The sequence below is a fragment of the Geotrypetes seraphini genome, chromosome 11 (genome assembly GCF_902459505.1).
Source record: "Geotrypetes seraphini chromosome 11, aGeoSer1.1, whole genome shotgun sequence".
Lineage (NCBI taxonomy): Eukaryota > Metazoa > Chordata > Amphibia > Gymnophiona > Dermophiidae > Geotrypetes > Geotrypetes seraphini.
Genome location: NC_047094.1, coordinates 65,928,251 through 65,952,346, shown reverse-complemented (window position 1 = coordinate 65,952,346; position 24,096 = coordinate 65,928,251). Strand labels below are relative to the sequence as shown.

The window sequence follows — 24,096 nt, the reverse complement described above, 5'->3', positions numbered from 1 at the left end:
CTATCAACAATGGGAATTGTCTTGTTCCTTTGGGTCAAAGGAAGCTCCTGGACCACATTAAACTGAAAAAAGCATAGCTTGCAGTAGAGCTGTACCGAACAGCATATATTCCTATTATTCGGCCAAATACATTAATTGGTGTTTATTTCAGTCAGATTCAGTACCCTAGAGTCCCAGAGATTATTCTTATTCTCTTTTATTAAAATGTATTTATGGAACTATTTGGTACAACCATAGCTTGCAGACAGGTAAGGGGGAGTTCCTATCCTTGGTTCTGTCTTGGTCTTTAGAATGTCTAACAGTAGTCATGGATACCTGGTCTGATCACGGATAGCTCTGGAGGGGGAATGTTCACTTTTCAGATTTCCCTATTGCTGGGAGGCTGCAATGTGTACATAGATGATCATTTTTAGTATTTCGAATAGATTCACGGGGCTGATAGCTGGATATGCCAGCAAAGAACATCAACTAAAGTATGAGGATGTCAATACTGCAGAATAAAACAGAGAACTTGCACAAGCCCAGTTATGAATGGCTACCTTATATCAAATCAGAGTTAAACACACCATACAAAATTTAATGTTTTATTATAAAATTAACACAATACCTTTTCAATAACTTCCTCACTTATGTCCTGTTGTGTCTCGGCCAAACGTTGCTTAGCTTGTTCAATTCTTATATCACACTTGGAAATGAATGCTATCAGATGATTCATCACCTGTGTATTTAAATTTAAAAAAAATCTGTTATAAGGTCATTTTTTCATTCATTCTTTTCTAAATGAACCCTCCACACCCTTTGAGGAGAGCAATTTGTACAACTACCCCCCAATCTGGCATTATAAAGACTTGCCACATCAGAATGGAAGAGTTGCATAGTGGTTAGAACAGTTGTAGGGTTGTCCACAGTGTGTCACCTTTTGTGCAACTTAAGGCCTATGAACCAAACTCTGACTAGGCCTGAATAAAACTATCATAGCTGCCTCTCTGCTTCCTGCATCTACATTCTGATTGCAATCTAAAGGACACTAGCATACTGTACCAAGGAGAATCTGTACTTCATTGCTGAGTGTGAAGTTGTAAAGAAGACAGATTTACAATAACACAAAATGTGATAAGCTTCATGGGTCACCTTTGTTTGGAGTCTGTAACCATAAGGAATGGTGTCTGAACCAACACCAGAGTGTTTTCCAGGCCTACTTTCATCTCCTGGAAAGGAGGAATGTGGGATCTGATTGGACCTGAGGACAGTGGACCAAAGTCTGAGCAGATTTGGTGTGAACAAAGAGAAGAGTTTTGGTACTTGGAGAGAGTGGACTCAGATCTGAGGGTTTTGAAAAGAGACTCTCTCTCTGGGCCATCAAGTACTGAACCTCTCTGTATCACTGAATCAGTATAGAGCGGTATAAAGAAGTGTAAGCTAATAATCATGGCTTCAAACCTTGTGTAAGTAACTAGCTGCCAGTGCTGGCTGAGAGCCAAGGCTGTCTCTTTACTAGCCAGATTTTATCTGGGTGGCTAGTTGTGTGTACAGCATTATCAGGGTAAGAACTCGAGATTTATTCCTATAGTTAGGGATTCAGAATTGGTTTTCTGCCAAAGTCAGTGTTATTACATGAGGGCATGGTTTACTAGTATATTTGGCTGCAAGTAATCTTTTCTCAGAAATTCTTTTTAGTACTGTAACAATATTTATAAATTCCCCCTTCCCTTTTTATGAAGCTACACTAGAAATTCTATGAGTGTCGGAACTTTACTGCTGCGGCCGGTGATAAAAAAAACCCTAACACGGCTTCCTAAAGGGGGGGATTTATTTTTTAAAAATATGCACTGCCTAAACCTAGGCGGTTTATAAATAACCATATATAACATAAATCACAATCTCAAACACACAGAGGCCCTGATTCTACAAAGTGTGTCCCGATTTTAGGTAGCTGTAGGCGTCCTACAGCTGTCTAATCAGCCAATCGGGATACACGTTTTTTAAAAAAATGCTCCCCAGGCAGGCCGCCTATATTGAAGGCGCCTCCGGGAGCCTAGGGAGGCCCGCAAGACGCCTAAGCTCGCCTAAGGGCCTTAGGCAGGCCTTAGGCGACCCTACGCGTCTCCCTAGTCGAGGAAGAGACGCTTACAATGTAGGCCAACAAAATGCTGGTCTACATTGTAAGTAGACGCGGCCGCTATACTTATTGCGGCAAGAGATCTCTCTGCCACTATAAGTATGGCGGGCCGCAGCCGCCTGTCCAATTGCCGGCAGGAGGGTGCCCAAACCCTCCTGCCAGAAGATGCCCCCCCCCGACACTACCAATCGCTGGCAGGAGGGTGCCCAATCCCTCCTGCCCGAAAATGCACCCCCTCCGCACCCTCCCCCCCGCGCTAACAGCCCCCAAACCTCCACCCCACCAAACTAACCTTTTCTTTTGGCCAGACGGGTCTTGCCCGTCCAGCCGGCAGACCCGCCTCGTCTAAATGAGGCGGGTCCGCCCCTTCCCGGCCCATCCCGCCGAAGCCTAAGGCCTGATTGGCCCAGGCTCTAGAAGCCTGGACCAATCAGGCCTAAGGCATAGCGGGTCCGCCCATCCCCACTAAGTCTAAGGCCTGATTGGTTGGGGGCTGTTAGCGCGGGGGGAGGGTGCGGAGGGGGTGCATCTTCGGGCAGGAGGGATTGGGCACCCTCCTGCCAGAGATCGGTAGTGTCGGGGGGGGGGCGGTCGGTAGTGTCGGGGGTGGGGTGGTCGGTAGTGTTGGGGGGGGCATCTTCTGGCAGGAGGGTTTGGGCACCCTCCTGCTGGTAATCGGACAGGCGGCCGCGGCCTACTATACTTATAGCGGCAGAGAGATCCCTTGCTGCGATAAGTGTAACGGGCCGTGTCTAATCTAACCCGATTCTCTAACCAGCGTCTGTAACATGGACGACGGTTACAGAATCGGGGTTTAGTGTAGGCCCGATTCTGAATAGGACCCCTCTCCCGGATGTCCTATACAGAATCAGGGCCAGAGTGTCTCTGCAATGCCATAAGCAATCAAACATCATTACAACTTCAAATTATACATGGTTAACAAAATACAGTTGCAAACAGTTGGGTCTTCAATAATTTTTTAAAATTCAATCAGTTAGCACACATCTGCAAGTGGCAAGAAAGACAATTCCACAGCCTCACTCCCACAATAGCCTACAGTAGAAGTTCTGGTATCTGCATAACAAGCTTTCAGCATCCTATCCTGTGACAGCAGCATGGCGTGCTTACATCGTAATGATCTGCCTGAACAATACAGTCAAAGACTCTTTAAAATACAAAGGAGTAGGTGCATACAGGACTTGGTGAACTATGGATATTACAATGCAAATGGTCATTGCTAATTTTTAAGCGAGGGTCATTTTGAGTCCAAATGTGAACGAGTACCGACAAATATCTTCCTACTTTGGACCATGATATTAATAATGCTTCTCAACATTCATTCCTGGCCTAGGTCACACAAGCAGACCACAGATAAACCCTATGCAAATACTAGGTAAATACAGGACCACAAACTAAAAGTACAAATCTACACAAACAAAACCCTAATATGCCATTCTGCATGCAGTACAACAGAGAAATAGAAACAAGTGCATTACTTCATGAACAGTGCAAAATATAGGCAGCAGATGTAAATTCTCAAAACTGACACATTTCAATCACTAAACTGAAAATAAAATCAATTTCCTACCTTTGTTGTCTGGTGATTTTATTTTACTAATCATCTTTTCCCAGATTCCGGTTGTACTTCCTTCTGTCTGTGTTCTTAACTCTGTTTCTAGGTCTTCCTATGCATTTCTCTACTTCACTTTCTACCCTGCATCCATTTTTGACATTAATTTAGAATATTCAACTTTCTTCTCAAATCTATTTACCGTATATACATACTCAAAATAAGTTGAGATTATTGGGCCAATGAAATGGCCCAAAAATGGGGGTCTCTGTTTTAATTCGGGTCAGCGCCCACCCGTCCCCCTCCCAGACCTGTTGCAGGGGTTCATAGACAGTAACGCGGAAGACAAAGGCGCGCGCCGACAACTGAGCGCAAGACGTAGGCGTGCGCCGAAGAAAAAGACTGTTTTTAGGGGCTGCGACGGGGGTTTTTGTTGGGAAGCCCCCCACTTTACTTAATACAGATCGCGGCGGCATTGTGGGGGGTTTGGGGGGTTGTAACCCCCCACATTTTAGTGAAAACGTAACTTTTTCCCTAAAAACAGGGAAAAAGTTAAGTTTTCAGTAAAATGTGGGGGGTTACAACCCCCCAAACCCCCCACAACGCCCCCACAACGCGGCTCGATCTGTATAAAGTTAAGTGGGGGGTTCCCCCCACACACCCCGTCGTAGCCCCTAAAAACAGTCTTTTTCTTCGGCGTGCGCCTCCACGCTGCGCTCAGTTGTCTGCTCGCGCCTTTGTCCCGGCGCGCTTTTGACCTGACACCGTTGCAGGACTCCACCGGGCCTGCCAAAAGATCTGGTGGTCCAGTGGTGGACCAGGACAGGAGGGATCCCACCTGCCTCCTATTATATTGTTTCTTTTTATACTTTAATAAATTGATTTCAATATAAAATCATAACTATTTGAGACTTGTGTGGATGGGATCAGAGTCTGTGGGGACAGGACAAGGACAAACTTTGTCCCTGTGTCATTCTCTAAGTGCCACTTTCACTAATATAAATATCATAAAATATATTACACTATGTAATCAAAGAATCTGACATCAAAATATATTCTAAAAGTAAAGCATATCCTGAAAAAATGGATCAAATTATTATCAGTGAAATAAGAAATTTAAGCAGTATAATATTTGCATGACATACAATTTAAGCTTATTAGGAGTCGGAGTTGCAGACCACACCGCAGGTTTCTGAGCAAGATGAGTTCTATAGGATTGGGCGACACATTGACGAAATGGGTTGGGAACTGGCTTGGAGGTAGGCTTCAGAGGGTAGTGGTGAACGGCACCCCCTCCGAAATGACGGAGGTAATCAGTGGAGTGCCGCAGGGCTTGGTCCTGGGCCCGATCCTATTCAACATCTTTATAAGAGACTTGGCAGAAGGGCTGCGAGGTAAAATAACATTATTCGCCGATGACGCCAAACTAAGCAATGTAGTGGGCAAAAGCACAACAGACATAAATTCAATGTCCGACAACATGATGCACGACCTACTCCTACTGGAGCGCTGGTCTAGGTCCTGGCAACTCAGCTTCAATGCCAAAAAATGCAAAGTCATGCACCTGGGCAGCCAAAATCCATGCAAGACTTACACCCTTAATGGCGAGATCCTAACAAGAACTGAAGCAGAACGAGACTTAGGGGTGATCGTCAGTGAGAACATGAAGACTGCCAATCAAGTGGAGCAAGCTTCATCCAAGGCAAGGCAAATCATAGGTTGCATACGCAGGAGTTTCATCAGCCGTAAGCCTGAAGTCATTATGCCATTGTATAGATCCATGGTGAGGCCCCACTTGGAATACTGTGTGCAATTCTGGAGGCCGCATTACCGTAAGGATGTGCTGAGACTGGAGTCGGTCCAGAGAATGGCCACCCGGATGGTCTCGGGATTCAAGGATCTCCCGTACGAGGAACGGCTGGATAAGTTGCAGCTGTACTCACTCGAGGAACGCAGAGAGAGGGGTGACATGATCGAGACATTCAAGTATCTCACGGGCCGCATCGAGGTGGAAGAAGATGTCTTCTTTTTCCGTGGAAAATCAGGGGCGGGAAACTGCACGGGGACACCAGGAAATTCTTTTTCACTGAAAGGGTGGTTTATCGCTGGAATAGTCTTCCACTTCAGGTTATTGAGGCCAGCAGTGTGCCTGATTTTAAGGCCAAATGGGATAGACACGTGGGATCTATTCACAGAGAAAGGTAGGGGAGGGTCATTGGGGTGGGCAGACTAGATGGGCCGTGGCCCTTATTTGCCGTCTATTTCTATGTTTCTATGAACATTTTTGTCAACTGGTTATAGTAATGCAAAAATTTGCTTTTGACTCCAAATCTACAGCCTTGTTTGAGACACACCTAACCAGTCAGGTTTTCAGGATATCCACAATGATTATGCACAAGATACTGCCTCCATTATATGCACATTTATCTCAAAAGAACAGTCTTACTCGGTCAGACCAATGGTCCATCAAGCCCAGTAGTCCAATCCAGGTCTCTAGCACCTGGTCAAAACCCAAAGAGTAGCAACATTCTATGCTACCGATCCAGGGCTTCCCCCATGGTTTTTTCAATAGACTATGGACTTTTCCTCTAGGAAATTATCCAAACCTTTCTTAAAACCAGCTACACTATCCACTCTTACCACAACCTCTGGCAATGAGTTCCAGAGCTTCACTATTCTCCGAGTGAAAAAATATTTCCTCCTATTGATTTTAAAAGCATTTCCCCGTAACTTCATCGAGTGTCCCCTAGTCTTTATAGTTTTTGACGGAGTGAATAATCGATCCACTTGTACCCGTTCTACTCCACTCAGGATTTTGTAGACTTCAATCATATCTCCCCTCAGCTGTCTCTTTTCCAAGCTGAAGAGCCCTAACCTTTTTAGTCTTTCCATCATTTTGGTTGCTCTTTTTTGAACCTTTTCTAGTGCCGCTATATCTTTCTTGAGATAAGGAGACCAGAATAGAATGCAATACTCTACATGAGGTCGCACCACGGAGCGACAAAGGGGCATTATTCTTAGTCTTGTTAAGCATCTCTTTTTTAATAATTCCTAGCATTTGTCCACATTAAATTTCATCTTCCACTTGTCTTCCAATTTCCTAAAGTCTGCCTGCAATTTTTCACAATCCACATATCTTTTAACATAGTAATATAGTAACTTTGAACAGTTTAGTGTCATCTGCAAATTTAATCCCCTCACTTGTCTTTCCAATTTCCACATCATTTATAAATAAATTAAACAACACCGGTTCCAGTACAGACCCCTGCGGCACTCTACTGTTTACTCTCCTCCATTGAGAAAAATGACCATTTAACCTTACCCTCTGTTTTCTATCCAATAACCAATTCCTAATCCACAACTGAACTTTGCCACCTATCCCACGACTCTTATTTTCTCAGGAGCATATCATAAGGAACTTTATCAAAAGCTTTCTGAAAATCTAGATACACTACATCAACCAGCTCACCTTTATCCACATGGTTATTCATGCCTTCAAAGAGGTCAAGCAAATTGGTGAGGCAAGATCTTCCCCAGCTGAACCCAAGCTGACTCTGTTTCATGAAATCATGTTTGCCTATGTGATCCACCATTTTATTTTTTATAAATGGTTCCACCATTTTGCCCAGCACTGAAGTCAGGCTTACAGGTCTATAATTTCCCAGATCTCCCCTGGAACCCCTTTTTAAATATTGGCGTAACATTGATGACAGGTTGCAGATCACTAACAGAAGGTCAGCAATTTCATGTTTGAATTATTTTAGTACATCTTCCAGATTCACCGAGCTTTCTTTCAGTTCCTCCGCATCATCGCCCTTAAAATCCATTTCCGGTTCAGGCAGATCTTTTGCATCTTCCATAAAGACTGAAGTAAAGAATTTATTCAATCTCTCCACTATGGCTTTATCCTCTCTGAGCGCCCTCATGCACAGTAATTGTGAATATGCTAAAAACCTGATTGGCTTGGTGTGTCCCAAGGACTGGATTCAAAACCCATCTTCTCTAGTTTATTCAAAACTCAGATGCACAATAAGGTAACCTCTCTTCTCAAATGATATTGGCTCCCCATTCATTTGTGCAAACAGCTCACGCTTCTCCATTTCACTCTGCAATGCTACATTATCTGCCTTTATTCATGCTACACCCTATTAGAACGTTTATCCTCATTTGCCAAATCTCAAGTCCGTGCGTTCCACCTCGCCAAACCACATACAGTCATATGAAAAAATTAGGACACCCCATGAAATATTCAGTTCTTTATTAAGAAATGGTCACATATCTATGTCAAATCTTTTTTTTTTATTTATCTCTGGAAAAGAAAGTGATGTAATTGCAGGTAAACAACAAAACCTTTGCTTGATACAAAAGATATCTAGAAAAATGTTTATTCTGAGGAATAATTTAGGACACCCCCACATATCCTCCCACTTAAAGTGGCTCAAATCACACACAGGTGTATCACATCAGGTGCACATGATTAGAACATAGTTACTCAGCATTTTGAAGGAGGTCTGCCCTACTTAAACCTCAGACATTTAGTTTGGTGAGCTCATGACTGTTGCGGTGAGAGTGAACACCATGGTGAGATCAAAAGAGCTGTCTGAGACCTTCAGAAAGAAGACTGTAACAACTTATAAGTGTTGGAAGGGATTTAAAAAGATCTCGAAAGAATTTGACATTAGCCATGCCATGGTCCGGAAAATAGTGCACAAAAGGAGGACTTTCAAACAACTGCCAACATGCCCAGGTCTGGCCGGCCAAGCAAGTTGACCCCCAGAGCAGACAGCAAGATGCTAAAAGAAGTCTACCCAAACCCTAAAATGTCATCACGGGACCTACAGCAGGCTCTTGCTGTTGATATGAAAGTGCATGCCTCTACAATCAGAAAGACTGCACAAATTTAACTTACATGGAGATATGCAAGGAGGAAATCTTTGTTCTCTAAGAGAAATATCAAAGCCAGACTAAAGCTTGCCAGAGAGAATGTAGACAAACACCAGGACTTCTGCACTAGTGTTCTATGGACAGATGAGGCTAAAATTAAATTATTTGGACACCAGAAAAGAGGACATGTTTGGCTTACACCAAATACAACATTCCAGGAAAAGAACCTCATACTAACTGTGAAGCATGGAGGTGGAAGTGTCATGGTTAGAGGCTGCAGCAGGACCTGGCCAGCTCACCACCATAGAATCCAGCATGAATTCTACCGTGTATCAGAGGTTGCTTGAGGAACATGTGAGACCATCTGTAAGAAAATTAAAACTGAAGCAGAACTAGACCCTGCAATACGACAATGACCCAAAACATACCAGTAAATCCACCAAAGATTGGTTGAAAACTAAGAAATGGAGAGTCCTGGAGTGGCTGAATCAAAACCCTGATCTTAATCCCACTGAGATGCTGTGAGGTGATTTGAAACGGGCTGTACATGCAAGAAACCCCTCAAACATCTCACAGCTGAAAGAATTCTGCATTGAGCTCAAACATCTCACAGCTGAAAGAATTCTGCATTGAGGAGTGGGCCAAACATTCCTCAGACCGATGTCAGAGACTGGTAGATGGCTGCAAGAAGCATCACACTGCAGTTATTTCAGCCAAAGGGGGTAACACTAGCTATTAGGGTGTAGGGTGTCCTAATTTATTCCTCATTTAGAATACACATTTTTGCGGATATCTCTTGTTTCATGAGTAAATCAAGGAAAATTTTTGTTGTTTACCTGCAATTACATCACTTTCTTTTCCAGAGATAAATAAAAAAAGATCTGATATCGATATGTGAACATTTCTTAAGAAAGAACGGAGGGGTCCTTTTACTAAGGCTTGCTAGCTGTCATCTTCAAATTCGCCTGCCTCTGCTTTAAAACCTTGACTGGATCATCCCCGATATACCTGTCACGTCACTTTGTGTTCCCAGGCTCTAACCGAACACGCAATGCCCACCTGTTTGCCTTTCATTCGCCAAAGGGATGTATTTACAAAAGATTCCTGGACAAAACCCTCTCTTTTCAAGCTGGCAAATGGAATGATTGCCTTACCACCCTCATCTCTCTTGCCCCATCCTACCCATCCTTCAGAAAATCTCTCAAAGCTTACCTCTTTGATACATTTCTCTAACCCCATCCTTCCTTCCTTCCTTCCTTTCCTCTCCTTCCTCACCTATATACCTCTTCTTCCCTGGATCTTACTATCCTCATCCTGCACTCCCTTGTAACTGTATATATTCCTTTCTCTCCTCTCGTCATCCTTCCAAAGTATTTTAGATCAATGTAGTCTTGTTAGAATGTTTATTTCGTATTTTTCCTCTATCTCTATTTTTCACTTCTTTGTTATTCTCCAGGTACTTTAGTTAGATTGTAAGCCTTCGGGACAGTAAGGGAATTTCTAAATACCTATCTTACTTTTTAATTTTAATTGTTACTGTTATTGGTTACTTTACCCTGGTTAATCTGACTCTGCATCTCCGCTGTAAATGTACAGTCTCTTCTCCTGTAAACTGCTCTGAACTGTTTTATGGTATTGCGGTATACAAAAATAAAGTTATTATTATTATTATTGCTTCCATTATAGTCTATGGACGCGTTAGCATTTAGCACTTGCTAAAACAGCTAGCGCGCCTTAATAAAAGGACCCCTGAATATTTCATGGGGTGTCCTAATTTTTTCACATGACTGTATCTGGAAGAGTATGAGTTAATACATCATGTTCCCTTTTTAGCTGTGATCACACGACACCTGAAAACCAACTATTTAAGGATGCTTTTAAATCTTAAACGCTGCTCTCGCTGATCACAACTTTTTGCTTTTTAAATCATCTAAGAGTTCTTCAATGTTGTCTTTTCAAATTCCCAAGGAGTAAGAACTCTGTGTAACTGAAAAATACATACACTGCTTCCCAAACTGTAGGTTGCAATATCAAATAGGATTACAACCAGGTTGGAGAGGATAGTCAACCTGCACTATAACTAAGCCTGCCCATGATCCTTGGAAGGTGGGGGCTGATGGCAGCATAAGAACATAAGATTTGCCGCTGCTGGGTCAGACCAGTAGTCCATCGTGCCCAGCATCCCGCTCATGCGGCGGACCTTAGGTCAAAGACCAGTGCCCTATTTGAGTCTAGCCTTACCTGCGTATGTTCTGGTCCAGCAGGAACTTACCTAACCTTTTCTTGAATCCTGAAGGGTGCTTTCCCCTATAGCAGCGCTGATGACATGGGAACGCCAAAGCAGAAGCACAGATAGTAAGATAGAGTTTCAGGGTCACATGCTTGTGTGTGATCATTAAATGGGGTCATGGCTTAGAAAAACAGAGAAGCACCGATCCAGTAGCAATATAAAAATATGTTTTAATAGAAGAAAATACTTTGATGTTGTCAATATAAATGCATATTTAAAGGCAGCACTGTCCCTCCCTTCTGCTTAGGCAGGAAGCCATTCATTAGCAGGGTATACTAGTGTGAATTAAAGTAGACAATACAGCAATATTAACTTACCGATAGATCAAAACAGTGGTCCTTCTCTTTACTGGCAACTTCATAATCTCTTCTCAATCCTATGTCATGAATCTTTGCACATCCTCTCAAACCCAAGCGCTGTTGAACAAACAAGATAAATAAACAGAAATAATATCTGAAGTAGAACACATTTTAAAATCAACCAAAAAGGAAATAAAGATATTTTAGAAACAAGGCAAATGTGTTTCACATCATTGCTTTTTCTTTTGACTATTTTGTTACATATTTCTTTTGTCCATTTTTACTTTTCATTGCCTTACATTTCCCTCTTCTGACACTGTCCCCCCCCCATCACCACCTTCCTTCTCAGCTTTTCCTTTCCAGTGCTCTCCTTTCATATCCCTTGATTAAGATCACAAGTACACACAGGAACACAATGACAGCAGATAAAGAGCCTCACAGTCCATCCAGTCTGCCCGCCACACTGCACAACCCCAGTCACCCATGCTTAAACACTGGCTGTCAAGTCTCCATCATGCCAACCACATAAGCAGCCAAGCATGATAGAGATGATATGTGGTTAAAACTAAGACTCCAAGTATTGTCAGGTGTTTGGTGAGGGACCGTTGCTCTTCAAAGGAGTACAGGTTGCTGCTAGTCTTCATTTCCTGCCTTAACGCTCCTTCGTGCAGTGCCAGCTTTCAATCAGGCACTGAGAAGGACGGAGAGAGTGACGTCATCCGGGGCTTGTTCAATCCCTTCAAAAAGACGCCACGGCTGCAGCGCACGGCCATAGGGCACGGAGACATACAGAGTCGCACCGCATCAAGGACTGGTAAGACTTTTATATTACTAGTTAAATTTTGTTTCCTTTCCCCTTAAAATCTGTAATAGGCAAAATAATAATAATAATAATAACAGTTTATATACTGCAGGACCGTGAAGTTTTATGTGGTTTACAAAGATGGTACAAATTGAGTAGAATTAACAGAATTAAAAGCTAGTTATTAACAGCTCTAGGGATCAGTTATTGTGGAGTAAGAATTGTAAGGGTCAGCTGCCTAGATACTTCAGGAACAGATATGTTTTTAGGCATTTCCTAAATTCCCCATAAGTAGTAGGCATAAGCAATTGTTCTAGATCTTTACTCCATAATGCTGCCTGATGTGAGAAAAGGTGTTGATGATGTCTTTTAAATTTACATCCTCTAACCCAAAAGTTTGATGCCAGTAGTAACTGGACCAATGGATCGTCACGTTCTACTGTCCAACCCAGTGACTATTCCTGCTGAGGAGTTAGATACCGCTTTGGGAGCATCGTTTAGTCCTCCCCCACTCCTAAAAATCCTAGTGTTTTGGCCCAGGATGACACAGGCCCTCAGGACTCCTATAAAATGTCCTTTAAACCTATGCCTCAGATTTTATCTATGCAAGAGGATGTTGTTAGTGGGTCTGTGTATCCTGAACCTCCACAGGATATTTCCCTTAAGGATATTTGGTTGACAAACTTTAGAGTAGAGGGGATGTTAAAATCAGTCATAAAACAAAATGTTCAATTTTCACAGGAGGTGGACCATAAGTTTGAAAATGTTGACTCTAATTTAAGACTGCTAGATAAACGTATGTTGGTGTCAGAAGGAAATGTTTCTACTTTGCAGAAGGTTTCTACTTCTGCAATTAAAGATTCAACTTAAAGTTATTGAAAACTTGTATCGTTCTAAGAATCTGAGATTGGTAAATTTCCCAATGACATCTTATTTCACCAGAAATTTTACTTTACAAATACTTTAAAGAGATATTGGGTCTTCCAAACTCAGATACCTTCGTCATTGCTGTTTCTATATCCCACAAAAAAAGAAAGTAAGCCTTGAAAACAGTGTGGACCAACTAGTATCAATAGAAATTAAACCTTACTGAATTTTTAGAAGATTCTTCAGATGCTATACAAAGCAGATCCACCCTGGTATTAACCTGTGCAAACGAGGTGGATAATGGCTTGATAATGAAACTTATTTTAAATTTAAACAAGCAAAATTTTGTGGTGATTTGGTTCTAATTTTTCCAGATGTGGCTAGAACTACACAATTGAAGAGGAAGGCTTTCCTTGATTTAAAATCGAGAGTTTTGGCTCTAGGTGCCACGTTTTTTTCTTAAGTTTCCCTGCTCTTCAGGCCTTTCATCCATGGATTTCCAAAAAAAAACATTCTCATTCAGGGGCATCAATACCTCCCTTTTCCTACTAGCCATACCTCTTCCTATACCCCTAGCAACCAAATAGACCTTTTTTTCTTACTTTTATTTTTCTTATTCTCATTTATTCATCCATGCCTCCAGGAGAAGGGGACCACATCTGGTGCCTCCTTGTCTGTTCACATTTAGCCACTGCAGAGGCATTGTCTGAAAACTCCCTGACTGTCTTCCCTGAATGCAACTCCTTGGAGAATATCTGTGATAGGAAGAAGTGCAAAAGTGGCATTGTGAGACTCAAAAGTGAAGGGGAGGAATATGTACAAGCTGATAAATAAAAGGCTGAATTGCTTAACAAATATTTCTGTTCTGTGTTCACAGGTGAAGATCAGGGAGCGGGACCACAGAAGACAAATTCGAATAGGAATGGTGAAGTGGTAGACCCTGATCGATTTTTAGAGGATTGTGTTCGTGAGGAACTAGCTAAATTAAAGATAGACAAAGCAATGGGACAAGATGGTGTACATCCAAGGGTGCTGAAGGAACTTAGGGATTACAGGACTAGAGGCAGCATGGATTCACTTAAGGTTGGTCTTATCAGACAAATCTGATCAATTTCTTTGACTGGTGGACCAGAGAATTGGGTAGAGGGAATGCGCTAGATGTGGTATATTTAGATTTTAGCAAAGCCTTTGACAGTGTTCCACACAGACGTCTAATAAATAAACCAAGAGCTCTTGGGATGGGCCCCAAAGTGACGGGCTGGGTCAGGAACTGGTTAAGTGGAAGACGACAGAGGGTAATGGTCAATGGAGATCGCTCTGAGGAAAGGGATATTACCAGTGATGTGCCTCAAGGTTCTGTTCTATACTTTTTAAGCGGTATATCAAGCCATAAGAAACTTGAAACTTCTTTTTAATTTTTATAAGCAATATTGCTGAAGGGCTGTCAGATACAATTTGCCTCCTTGCAGATGATACCAAAATCTGCAATAGAGTAGACACCCAGGATGGTGTGACTAACATGAAGAAAGACCTTGCAAAACTTGAAGAATGGTCTGAAATTTGGCAGCTAAAATGCTAAGAAATGCAAGGTCAAGCATTTGGGCTGCAACAACCCAAAGGAACGGTATAGTTTAGGGGGTGAAAAACTTATGTGCACGACAGAAGAGTGAGACTTGGGTGTGACTGTATGTAATGATCTTAATCCAAAATGCCAATGGAAAGGCTCGCAAATGGGAGCGGACTGAAGATTCACAGGGAAGGAACAGAGTTCCACAAACACAATGAAAATATCCAAGTTCCTGGACGGTCAAGAAGTTAATATATAAGTTTATTACACAAACATTGTAAAATATAAAATACACACAAACAAATTGGATCAGACAGTACAATAACCACACCTAGTTTGATGCTTGGCTGAAGGCCAGACCCAAAACAGGCCATGTTTTGGCAAATAATCTGCCTTCCTCAGGGGTCCTTAAAAATAAGGGAAAAACAAAATAATGTGTATGGAAAATATTAAAATTATGGAAATGAACACTGTTTGTAAAAGTAATGGTTTGTGAAACTACGGTCTTTATGATAGGAATGGTAAAAAAAAAAATAATGAGATGCAAATGGATGGAAATAAAAATAAATGAAAAAGAATAAATGAGAATAAGAAAAATAAAAGTAAGAAAAAAAGGTCTATTTGGTTGCCAGGGGTATAGGAAGAGGTATGACCAGTAGGAAAAAGGAGGTATTGATGCCCCTGAATGAGAATGTTTCTTTTGGAAATCCATGGATGGAAGGCCTGAAGAGCATAATAAATTGCTCAAAGTTCTTTCTACGCGATTGATATGCAAGGTCTTTTTGTTTATTGACCACTGATCCTGAGTTTTGAGGCTGCTGAAGTGCGCCCCTCCCAGTCCTGGTTGGAAGCATCGGTTGCTCTGGTAAGTACTGGAGGTGGAAGTTGGAATGGACATCTTTCTGCAGGAAGATGGAATGAATCCACCACAGAAGAGAATCCTTGATCCTTGAAGGCAGAGAAATCAGCTTTGAAAGTGGATGACTCTGAATTCAAGACCCATCGTTGGAATCCAGCACAGTGAAGGGGAAGGAAGATCGAGGCATCCCCCTTCACTGCACCGGAGGAGCCCGAGATCGGCGGTTTGCCCCGCCCCCAACAGCCACTTTCGGCACAAGTCTGCCTTTGCAGCCCTCTTAAGGGCTCTGAATTCAAGACCCATCGTTGGAATCCAGCACAGTGAAGGGGAAGGAAGATCGAGGCATCCCCCTTCACTGCACCGGAGGAGCCCGAGATCGGCGGTTTGCCCCGCCCCCAACAGCCACTTTCGGCACAAGTCTGCCTTTGCAGCCCTCTTAAGGGCTCTGAATTCAAGACCCATCGTTGGAATCCAGCACAGTGAAGGGGAAGGAAGATCGAGGCATCCCCCTTCACTGCACCGGAGGAGCCCGAGATCGGCGGTTTGCCCCGCCCCCAACAGCCACTTTCGGCACAAGTCTGCCTTTGCAGCCCTCTTAAGGGCTCTGAATTCAAGACCCATCGTTAAAATCCAGCACAGTGAAGGGGAAGGAAGATCGAGGCATCCCCCTTCACTGCACCGGAGGAGCCCGAGATCGGCGGTTTGCCCCGCCCCCAACAGCCACTTTCGACACAGTCCCTCCTTCCTCTACCCCTCAAGCAAGAGAGATTTATCCTGCACTGCTCATTTAGGAGCCTTGCTCTCCTCAGCTCATTCGAGTGCTACTTTTTTTTTTTCTTTTCTCAGCCCACTGCTGGTCGTCGAGGGGGAAGAAGAAAGGGAAGAAAGAAGGAAAGGGAAGGGAAGGGGAAAAAAAAAAAATGGGGCGTGGCCTGATTGCCGCGGTGATTACACATATGGTGTAACGGCTCCTTACACCCGCACCTAGTTTTAAATTAAACCGTGCTTTTATATCTTATATTTTTATACAATCGGAGAGAACTTGATGCAAAGAACTTTAATTTGTATCTGAAACCGAATATCTTGGAGTTATTGAACTCGTCTGCCTAATAAACAAAACAAATCAGATCGCCACAACTGGGGTCCCTGTCGACGGTTGTTGGTAAGTGAGCCCTCTTTTAGTGCGCAACAACCCGTCATGCCAGTAAAATCGGCGAAAACGCCGAAACACAAAATTGACTACTCCATGCTCAAAATGGCGGCGTCACCAATTCCCACTCCAACCTCGATACACTGGAGTGAATGGGCACAGGAAATTTCAAAAATGGTCACTAATCCTTGGAAGATAAACTTCATAAATTACAATCAGCAGTTGACTGCATTAATGACCGCTTTGAAACACAGGCTGGCCGTATTACAGCAGTAGAACAGAGGATATCTGAAAATGAGGACGCAGTACTACATGAACGGGAGAGTGTGATTAGTTTACAGACCCAGGTGACAGCACTGACAGAACGTTTAGATGCTCAGGAGAACCGTCAGCGTCGTAATAATATACGAGTAGTGGGGCTACCTGAGCTCCAAGCAGACCAAGACCTCTATCACTTCTTCCAAGTTTGGCTACCAAAGCAACTTGGCCTGGTGACCCCAACGACTGGTTTTTTATGCGAACGGGCACACCGTTTGGGCCAACGTACAAGTGATAACAACCACCCGCGAACAACAATTGCTAGATACATCAACTGGAAAGAAAAGGAGCTTATCATGCAAGCTTTTCGGAAATCTGGCCGGCTTGAATATAAAGGACAAAAATTGCTACTATTCAATGACTACTCTTTACATGTATCCTCCCTTCGTAAGGCGATGGCACCACTATGCTCCATACTTCATCATCGAGGAGTGCGATTTGCACTTATATATCCTGCATCCCTACGCATTTGGCATGATGGGAAATCACACACCTTCACAGACACAATAACTGCTCAACAATTTATAGATTCTATACCTGTGACAGTAGCTGGCGGCGCCCTGGCGATGGATCCAACGGTCTAACTCCTCTTATTTTTGCATCTTTTAAACCTACCTTAGATTGATCAATATAGAGATATGACATCCTGCTTGGATAGCTCCAAATTCAATGTCTATTTTGTCTATTCATCTTCTTATAATTCGTAATGAATTGTATATACTATGTCATATATTCTGCTAAATCAAGCACACTAATCTCAAATTTTCTATTATTGAATAGGTGTGGAATTTACTAGTTGTTCCATATGTGTTATTATTCCGTGGTCACAGGATCACATTTAAAATGTTTTAAAATATGTAGAATAGTGTGGTCCATTCTTTTTCTGACCATATACTATGCTGATATTATTGATTTCTTTTCTTTTACTTTCACACTTTTTTTTATCTCTCTTCTTCTTAGACAGGAGTGTCTGCCCGAGCTTACAATTATATCAGTTATTTTTCTGGACAGAGGAGATATAATCTATGATTCAACAATATATATCATATATTATGGCTGATTTACATGTTTTTTCCTTTAATGTGAATGGTCTTAACCATCCCATTAAAAGGAAAAAGATAGCTAATTATGTATCCAATAAACATCCTGATATAATTTATTTGCAGGAAACCCACCTCCTACCCGCTGCTGCCTCGAAATTTCAACTAAAGGGATTTTCAACTCACTTATATTCCCCTGCAACTCATCAAAAGAAAAATGGTGTGTCAATATTTCTCAATGATAAACTATTTCCCGTTATTCACAATTTTAAAATAGACACTGAAGGAAGATGGTGTCTAGTACATGCTGCGATACACTCAACTAATTTTATTTTTCTTAATATATACGGCCCGGTCAAAGACCACCCAAACTTTTTCAAAGAGCTTCAGCTGGCGATAGTTGAATTTGATACTTGTTCTCTGATATTGGGAGGGGACTTTAATCAAATTCAAGATCTATATATTGACAGATCTTCTTCTTGTAAACCCTCCAAATCCAAGTCTTTCACAGCTCTTCATGCTTTAAAGGACGCCTTTTCTCTTGTGGATCCTTGGCGCTTGCTTTACCCGAAAGGTAGAGAATACACACATTTTTCACCTCCACATAATACATACTCGAGAATTGATTATTTTCTCTTATCCCCTTCTCTTATTCAAGATCTCACCAATACCATTATACATCCAATCTCTCTCACTGATCATGCTGCCATCTCTTTATATATATCCATCTCAGCCCCACATAAGGAATCCCCCTCATGGCGGCTAAACAACGTCTTACTGCTAGACGAGGAAATTATTGAAAAAATCAATTCTTTCACTGCGGAGTTTTTTGAAAATAATTCTAAAGATCCTGAAATTTGCCCTTCCATTGTCTGGGAAGCATACAAAGTAACCCTTAGAGGTGAATTGATTAAAATTGCCTCTTGGAAAAAGAAACAGTCCATGAGAAAGGAAAAAGATTTAGAAAACTCCATCAAAACCTTAGAATTACAACATATGTCTAATCACATACATGACCCAAATACTTTCCAACGTATTCAAAATCTTAAATATGAATATAATACTTTAGTTTCATATATAGCTAGGCGTGATATTTTTATCTCTAACTCTGGTCATTACATGGGAGATAATATAATGGGTCGTCCTTTGGCCAGATACCTTAAAAATAAATCTAAAAGACTACATATAACGGCTATTCAGAATCCATCAGGTCAATTAGTCAAAACCAGATCTCTAATTTCCTCTCAATTTGAAAAATTCTATACTTCTTTATACCAATCCGAATCTACCACTCCTGAAGCAGATATAGACTCATTTCTTACCTCCTTAACTCATCCGACCATTCCAGAATCTGTTAAATTGGAACTTGATTCTCCAATAACTATATTAGAAATTGAAACTGCCATATCTTCCTTACCTGCTGGGAAAGCCCCTGGCCCAGACGGCTTCACGAACGAATTCTTTAAGCAATTTCGCACCCTACTAGCTCCTCATCTCCTTAAATATTATGACTTCCTCCACTCCACTCCGGACAAGCAATTCAATTTCACCGAGGCCACCATTGTAGTAATCCCTAAACCTGACAGAGATGACACTTTAGTTAAAAACTTTCGCCCCATCTCTCTCCTCAATTTAGACTACAAGATAATGGCAAAATTACTTGCATTAAGACTTACCAAAATAATCCCATTGCTTATACATAAAGATCAAACAGGGTTCATTAAACAAAGATATATAGGAGACAACCTGCGCCTATTTCACTATATTAACGCTCATGCTAAAACAATGTCAGACCCTGTAATAGGCCTAGCTATTGATGCTGAAAAAGCCTTTGACCGAGTGGAGTGGCCTTTCCTTTTCCATGTCCTGAAGTGGTATAATTTTGGCCCATTTTTTACAAACTGGATAAAAACGCTATATCATCAACCCACAGCTCGTATTAGGATTAACAATTCTTTATCCAATAAATTTCCCCTCCATAGAGGTACTCGACAAGGCTGTCCTCTCTCACCATTGCTATTTAATTTAGTGTTAGAGCCACTCCTTTCAGCTATACGACAAAGTCCCTCAATTAAAGGTATTCCCTCCTCTGATCGAGATTTCAAATTAGCAGCTTATGCTGATGATGTTTTACTTTTTCTGAGAGACCCTTTACTCTCCCTTCCCAATCTTATTCATATTATCACTCAATACTCCCTCCTTTCCGGATACTCTGTTAATTGGGAGAAATCAGAGATCTTCCCTCTAAATGATAATATACTTCCATCAGATTTGGCTCATTTTCCTTTCTCATGGTCACATGAAGCTGTGAAATACTTGGGGATTTTAATACATAAAGATTCGGTTCATGCTCAAGATCTTAATATATCTAAAGTCAAAAATCTAGTTCTAAACACTACATCTCGATGGACTCCACTCTTTTTATCCTGGTGGGGTAGAATTGCATCCATCAAAATGACTCTGGCCCCTCAAATTAATTATATCCTTTCTATGCTCCCTCTGTTATGCCGGAAATCATTATTTAATTGGCTAAATATGAAAATATCTGAATTCATTTGGAACAAGAAAAAACCTCGAATTGCTCTCGCCAAACTGAAAGCCTCTAAGATCAACGGTGGTCTCAACTTTCCTGATTTCTATCACTATTATATTGCTTCATTAGCCAAATATGGAGCTTACTGGCTCACTAACTCCTCCACTCAAAATCTTCCCACTCAAGATCTTCCTGCCTGGTTTGAAATGGAATGTTTTTTATGTACGCCTTTACACTTCTCATGCTTACTAACGGTGTCAATACCAAGGCACTTAAAGAGATACTCTTTATTGGGTGCAACGCAGCATGCTCTTTATCTTATAGATACATTGACTGAAATCTCAGTTAATGTTAGTCCACTCATGTCCCTTTGGAACAATCCCAAAATTCAAAATCAAGACAAATCTCTATCATGGAAAAGGTGGCAGCGGGCAGGTATATGGTTTGTCCATCAATTGTCTACCCTCAACTCGTTAATTCCATTCGATATACTGTGCTCTACATACTCGCTGCCTCCTTCTACTTATTCACAATGGCGTTCTCTCACTGGAGTGTTGCCTTCTTTGCATATACGATTTGACTATATGACTTCCAAAAATACTATTTACAACTGGCCTTCTCTGTCTCTATTAAAAGGCAAGGCGATATCATCCTTCTACAGTATTTTAAGAGATCACTCCTTCACTTTTTCACCTCACTCTATGAAGCACTGGGACGCTATACTTACCACTCCGCTTTCTGACATTGATTGGGAGCTTTTCTGGTCATCAACAAATCGCCCGCTTTTATCTTCTAGAGTATCACAATCAATGTACTTTCTTATGTGGCAGGCAATATGGACCCCACTTCGCATGTGGAAAGCTAACTTAAAGCAAGACTCTGTTTGCTGGAACTGTTTGAAAGAGGAAGGAACTCTTGATCATATGTTATTTCATTGTACTCTAGTCCGCTCTTTTTGGACCTATGTCTGGAACACCATACAATCTATTACTAACTGCTCAGAAGAAATCTCTATAGACATTGTAATCCTTCGCTCTCAACACCCATGTTTCACACAATCAAATTGTCCACCTAAACTCATTGATACCATGTTGGTGACTGCTCTCATGCACATTCTAAAAAATTGGAAATCACCCTCGCTATTAGATTATACCTTTTGGTGGAACTCTCTGAGTATGTATCATAGATTTGAATCCTATGCATATGAGAAGAGAGTTACATTCCGAACCTGCATGAACTTGAAATACAACAAATCTCCATGGTCATTCTTAGACTCCTATGTACGCTCATCTTCTTAGACACTCCTGTTATCCTTTTCTTCTCCTCTCTTCTCTCTTTCATTTTTCTTTCCTTTTTCTTTACTGCTCTCTCTCATCTTTATCTTATATATCCCTTACATACATTTTTAATAATTGGAGCCTTTGCTCCTATACAGTTAAACATAGATTTATATATTTTATATACAGAAAGCTTTATTTTGTTTCTATGTACTTTAAATGATTCTTGTATCCTTTAAAATACTTAATAAAAATTATTGAACTGACAGTGTTGGTTCCAGTCTAGCTTCAGGTGCCACTGTAATGGACACATGTGGAGTTTGGCATATGGCACCAGCGAAAGCGATGCTGCCATGTGGTCTAAAAGGCGTAGTATAGTTCAAGCTGGTAGGGAAGAAGATTACCTTACTTGGTCTGCTATGGCCTGATGTTGTCTTTCCTGAGGAAGATAGACCCTTGCAGATATTGTGTTTAAAAGTTTGTGTGTAAAAGATATTGTGTTTAAAAGCTCCAATGAACGTGAGGAAACGAACTGGAGTTAGCTTGGTCTTCTCTTAGTTGATTATGAAACCCAGTGTTTGCAATGTGTGCACTGTGGTTTGAATGGTGAGTAGCAGACGGTCTTTGGAATGGTCTACCAACAGCCAATTGTCTAGATAAGGAAACACTATATGGTGCTGTTTTCAGCACCACTACCACAGCCAGGCAGTTTGTGAACACCCGTGGTGCTGACAACAGACCAAAGGGCAGGACTTTGTACTGGAAATGCATGTTGAGAAACTTGAAATGCAGAAAGTGCCAATGGGAAGAATGACTGGCAATGTGAGTGAATGCATCCTTGAGGTCTAGGGCGGCTAACCAATCGTATTGTTTCAGTAAGGGAAGAATTGCTGGAAGTGATATCATTTGGAACTTTTCCTTCTTGAGGCAGGCATTAAGAGGTCTGAGATTGAGTATCGGGCAGAGACCTTGCGTCTTCTTGAGGATTAGGAAAAATTTTGAATTAAACCTCAGATTTATTTGAAGAAGTGGTACCCTTTCTATACCATTGTTCTGAAGAAGAAGAGATAACTCTGCTGCAAGTTGAGGAATGTGCTGATAAGGCACTGTGGATAGTGGCGGCGTCTGCGAGGATAGGATATGGAGAAGGAAATTTAGTAAATATCCTTGAGAAATTATGCTGAAGGATCTGTTGTGATGTCCTGCCAAGCTGAAAAGAACTGGGTTAGCCACCCTCCTACTGGCAAAGGGTTAAGAACTAGGCAAAGGCTTAAGTGCAGGCAGTGGAGATACAGAGGACTACTTATGGTCTGAAGGACATTGTTTTGGTGCATAAGACGAAGACTGTGATCGCTGCATATTGGTTATAGTATAAGGCGTGAACCGTTGCCTAGGATAATATTGTTGAAAAAATTGTTGATGGTAAGTTCTACGATAGGAAAAAGCAGAGGCAGGGTGACGAAACTGCTGGGAGTGATCCACAGGATGCGCTGAGAGTTCTCAACTGGTAGAGGAATCCTCTGTTAGCTGTGAGACTGTGGCTTGTACCTTTTCTCCAAACAAGCAGTCTCCTAAACATGACGCATCTGCCAACCTGTATGGAGGTCTTCTCTGAAGTCCAATATTCTCAGCCATGCTATGCGTTGGGCAGCTATAGCCACTGCCACAGTTCTGGTCATCATATCATAGGCATCATAATTGGTTTTAATCAAGTGGTAAGTAGACTCCTGAAGTGCTACATGAAGATTTGGAATGGCCTCAGGAGAAGCAGTGTCAAGTTGTTGAAGGACTGAATGTTGAAAATGCAGGATTTGAAGCTGATGAGCCATAATCCTAGATGAAAGCATAGAGCCCTGATATATCTTGCAGCCAGCGGAATCCAGGAGACAACAATCTTTTCCTGGGGGAGCAATAGCAGGAAATTTTGCTGCTTTTGATTTCTTAATAGCTGACTCCGAGACTATGGAATGGTGAGGGAGCTGAAGCAGGTCATGACAAAGTGCCACTTTCACCTTGTATTTTAATTCAAGTCTCTTAGAAGTTGTGAAGACTGATAGGGGTTTTTGCCAGTTACTAGTTGTAGGTCTTGTAATATCCGATGTACTGGCAATTAAATAATTCTCTTTGATGGAGTTTTACAGGACTGAAGGATAGCTTGAAAATCCTTACTGCCTGTGGGCACAGAAGCCTGATGAAGATTCAGAAGAGTAGAAACCTTTTGTAAGACCTTAGGATAAGAAAACTCCTCTGTTGGGACTTGCTGCAAAAGAGGTAAAGAAGGTTGGTCAAGGTCTGATACAAGGACATCATCACGATCTGACCAATCTTTAGGAGAAACTGCCTGCATTGGAGATGAACAGATGGGGGTGCAGGGACCCCAAACAATGCTCTGAGGAATAGCAACAGAGTTTGATAAAACAGAATTGTCTGATGAAAGTTGTGCCATAAAAGCAGGGCACTGCTGTGATTCGAGGAGAGGAATAGCAGGAACAGGAGTAGAAGGCTGAACTAAAGCAGCACT

General features: G+C 41.7%; 1 protein-coding gene across 2 annotated transcripts in view; it reads right to left on the bottom strand.

The window, feature by feature from the left end:
* The window catches only part of LOC117369344 (serine/arginine repetitive matrix protein 1-like), a 137,529-nt gene that overhangs the window by 100,106 nt on the left and 13,327 nt on the right, over positions 1-24,096 (bottom strand). For both annotated transcript variants that reach the window (XM_033963807.1, XM_033963808.1), the window contains exons 3-4: positions 11,181-11,279; positions 608-718 (exon numbers count right to left, since the gene is read on the bottom strand). In XM_033963807.1, the coding sequence (XP_033819698.1) occupies positions 608-718; positions 11,181-11,279 (210 nt within the window). The remainder of the gene's footprint in view (positions 1-607; positions 719-11,180; positions 11,280-24,096) is intronic.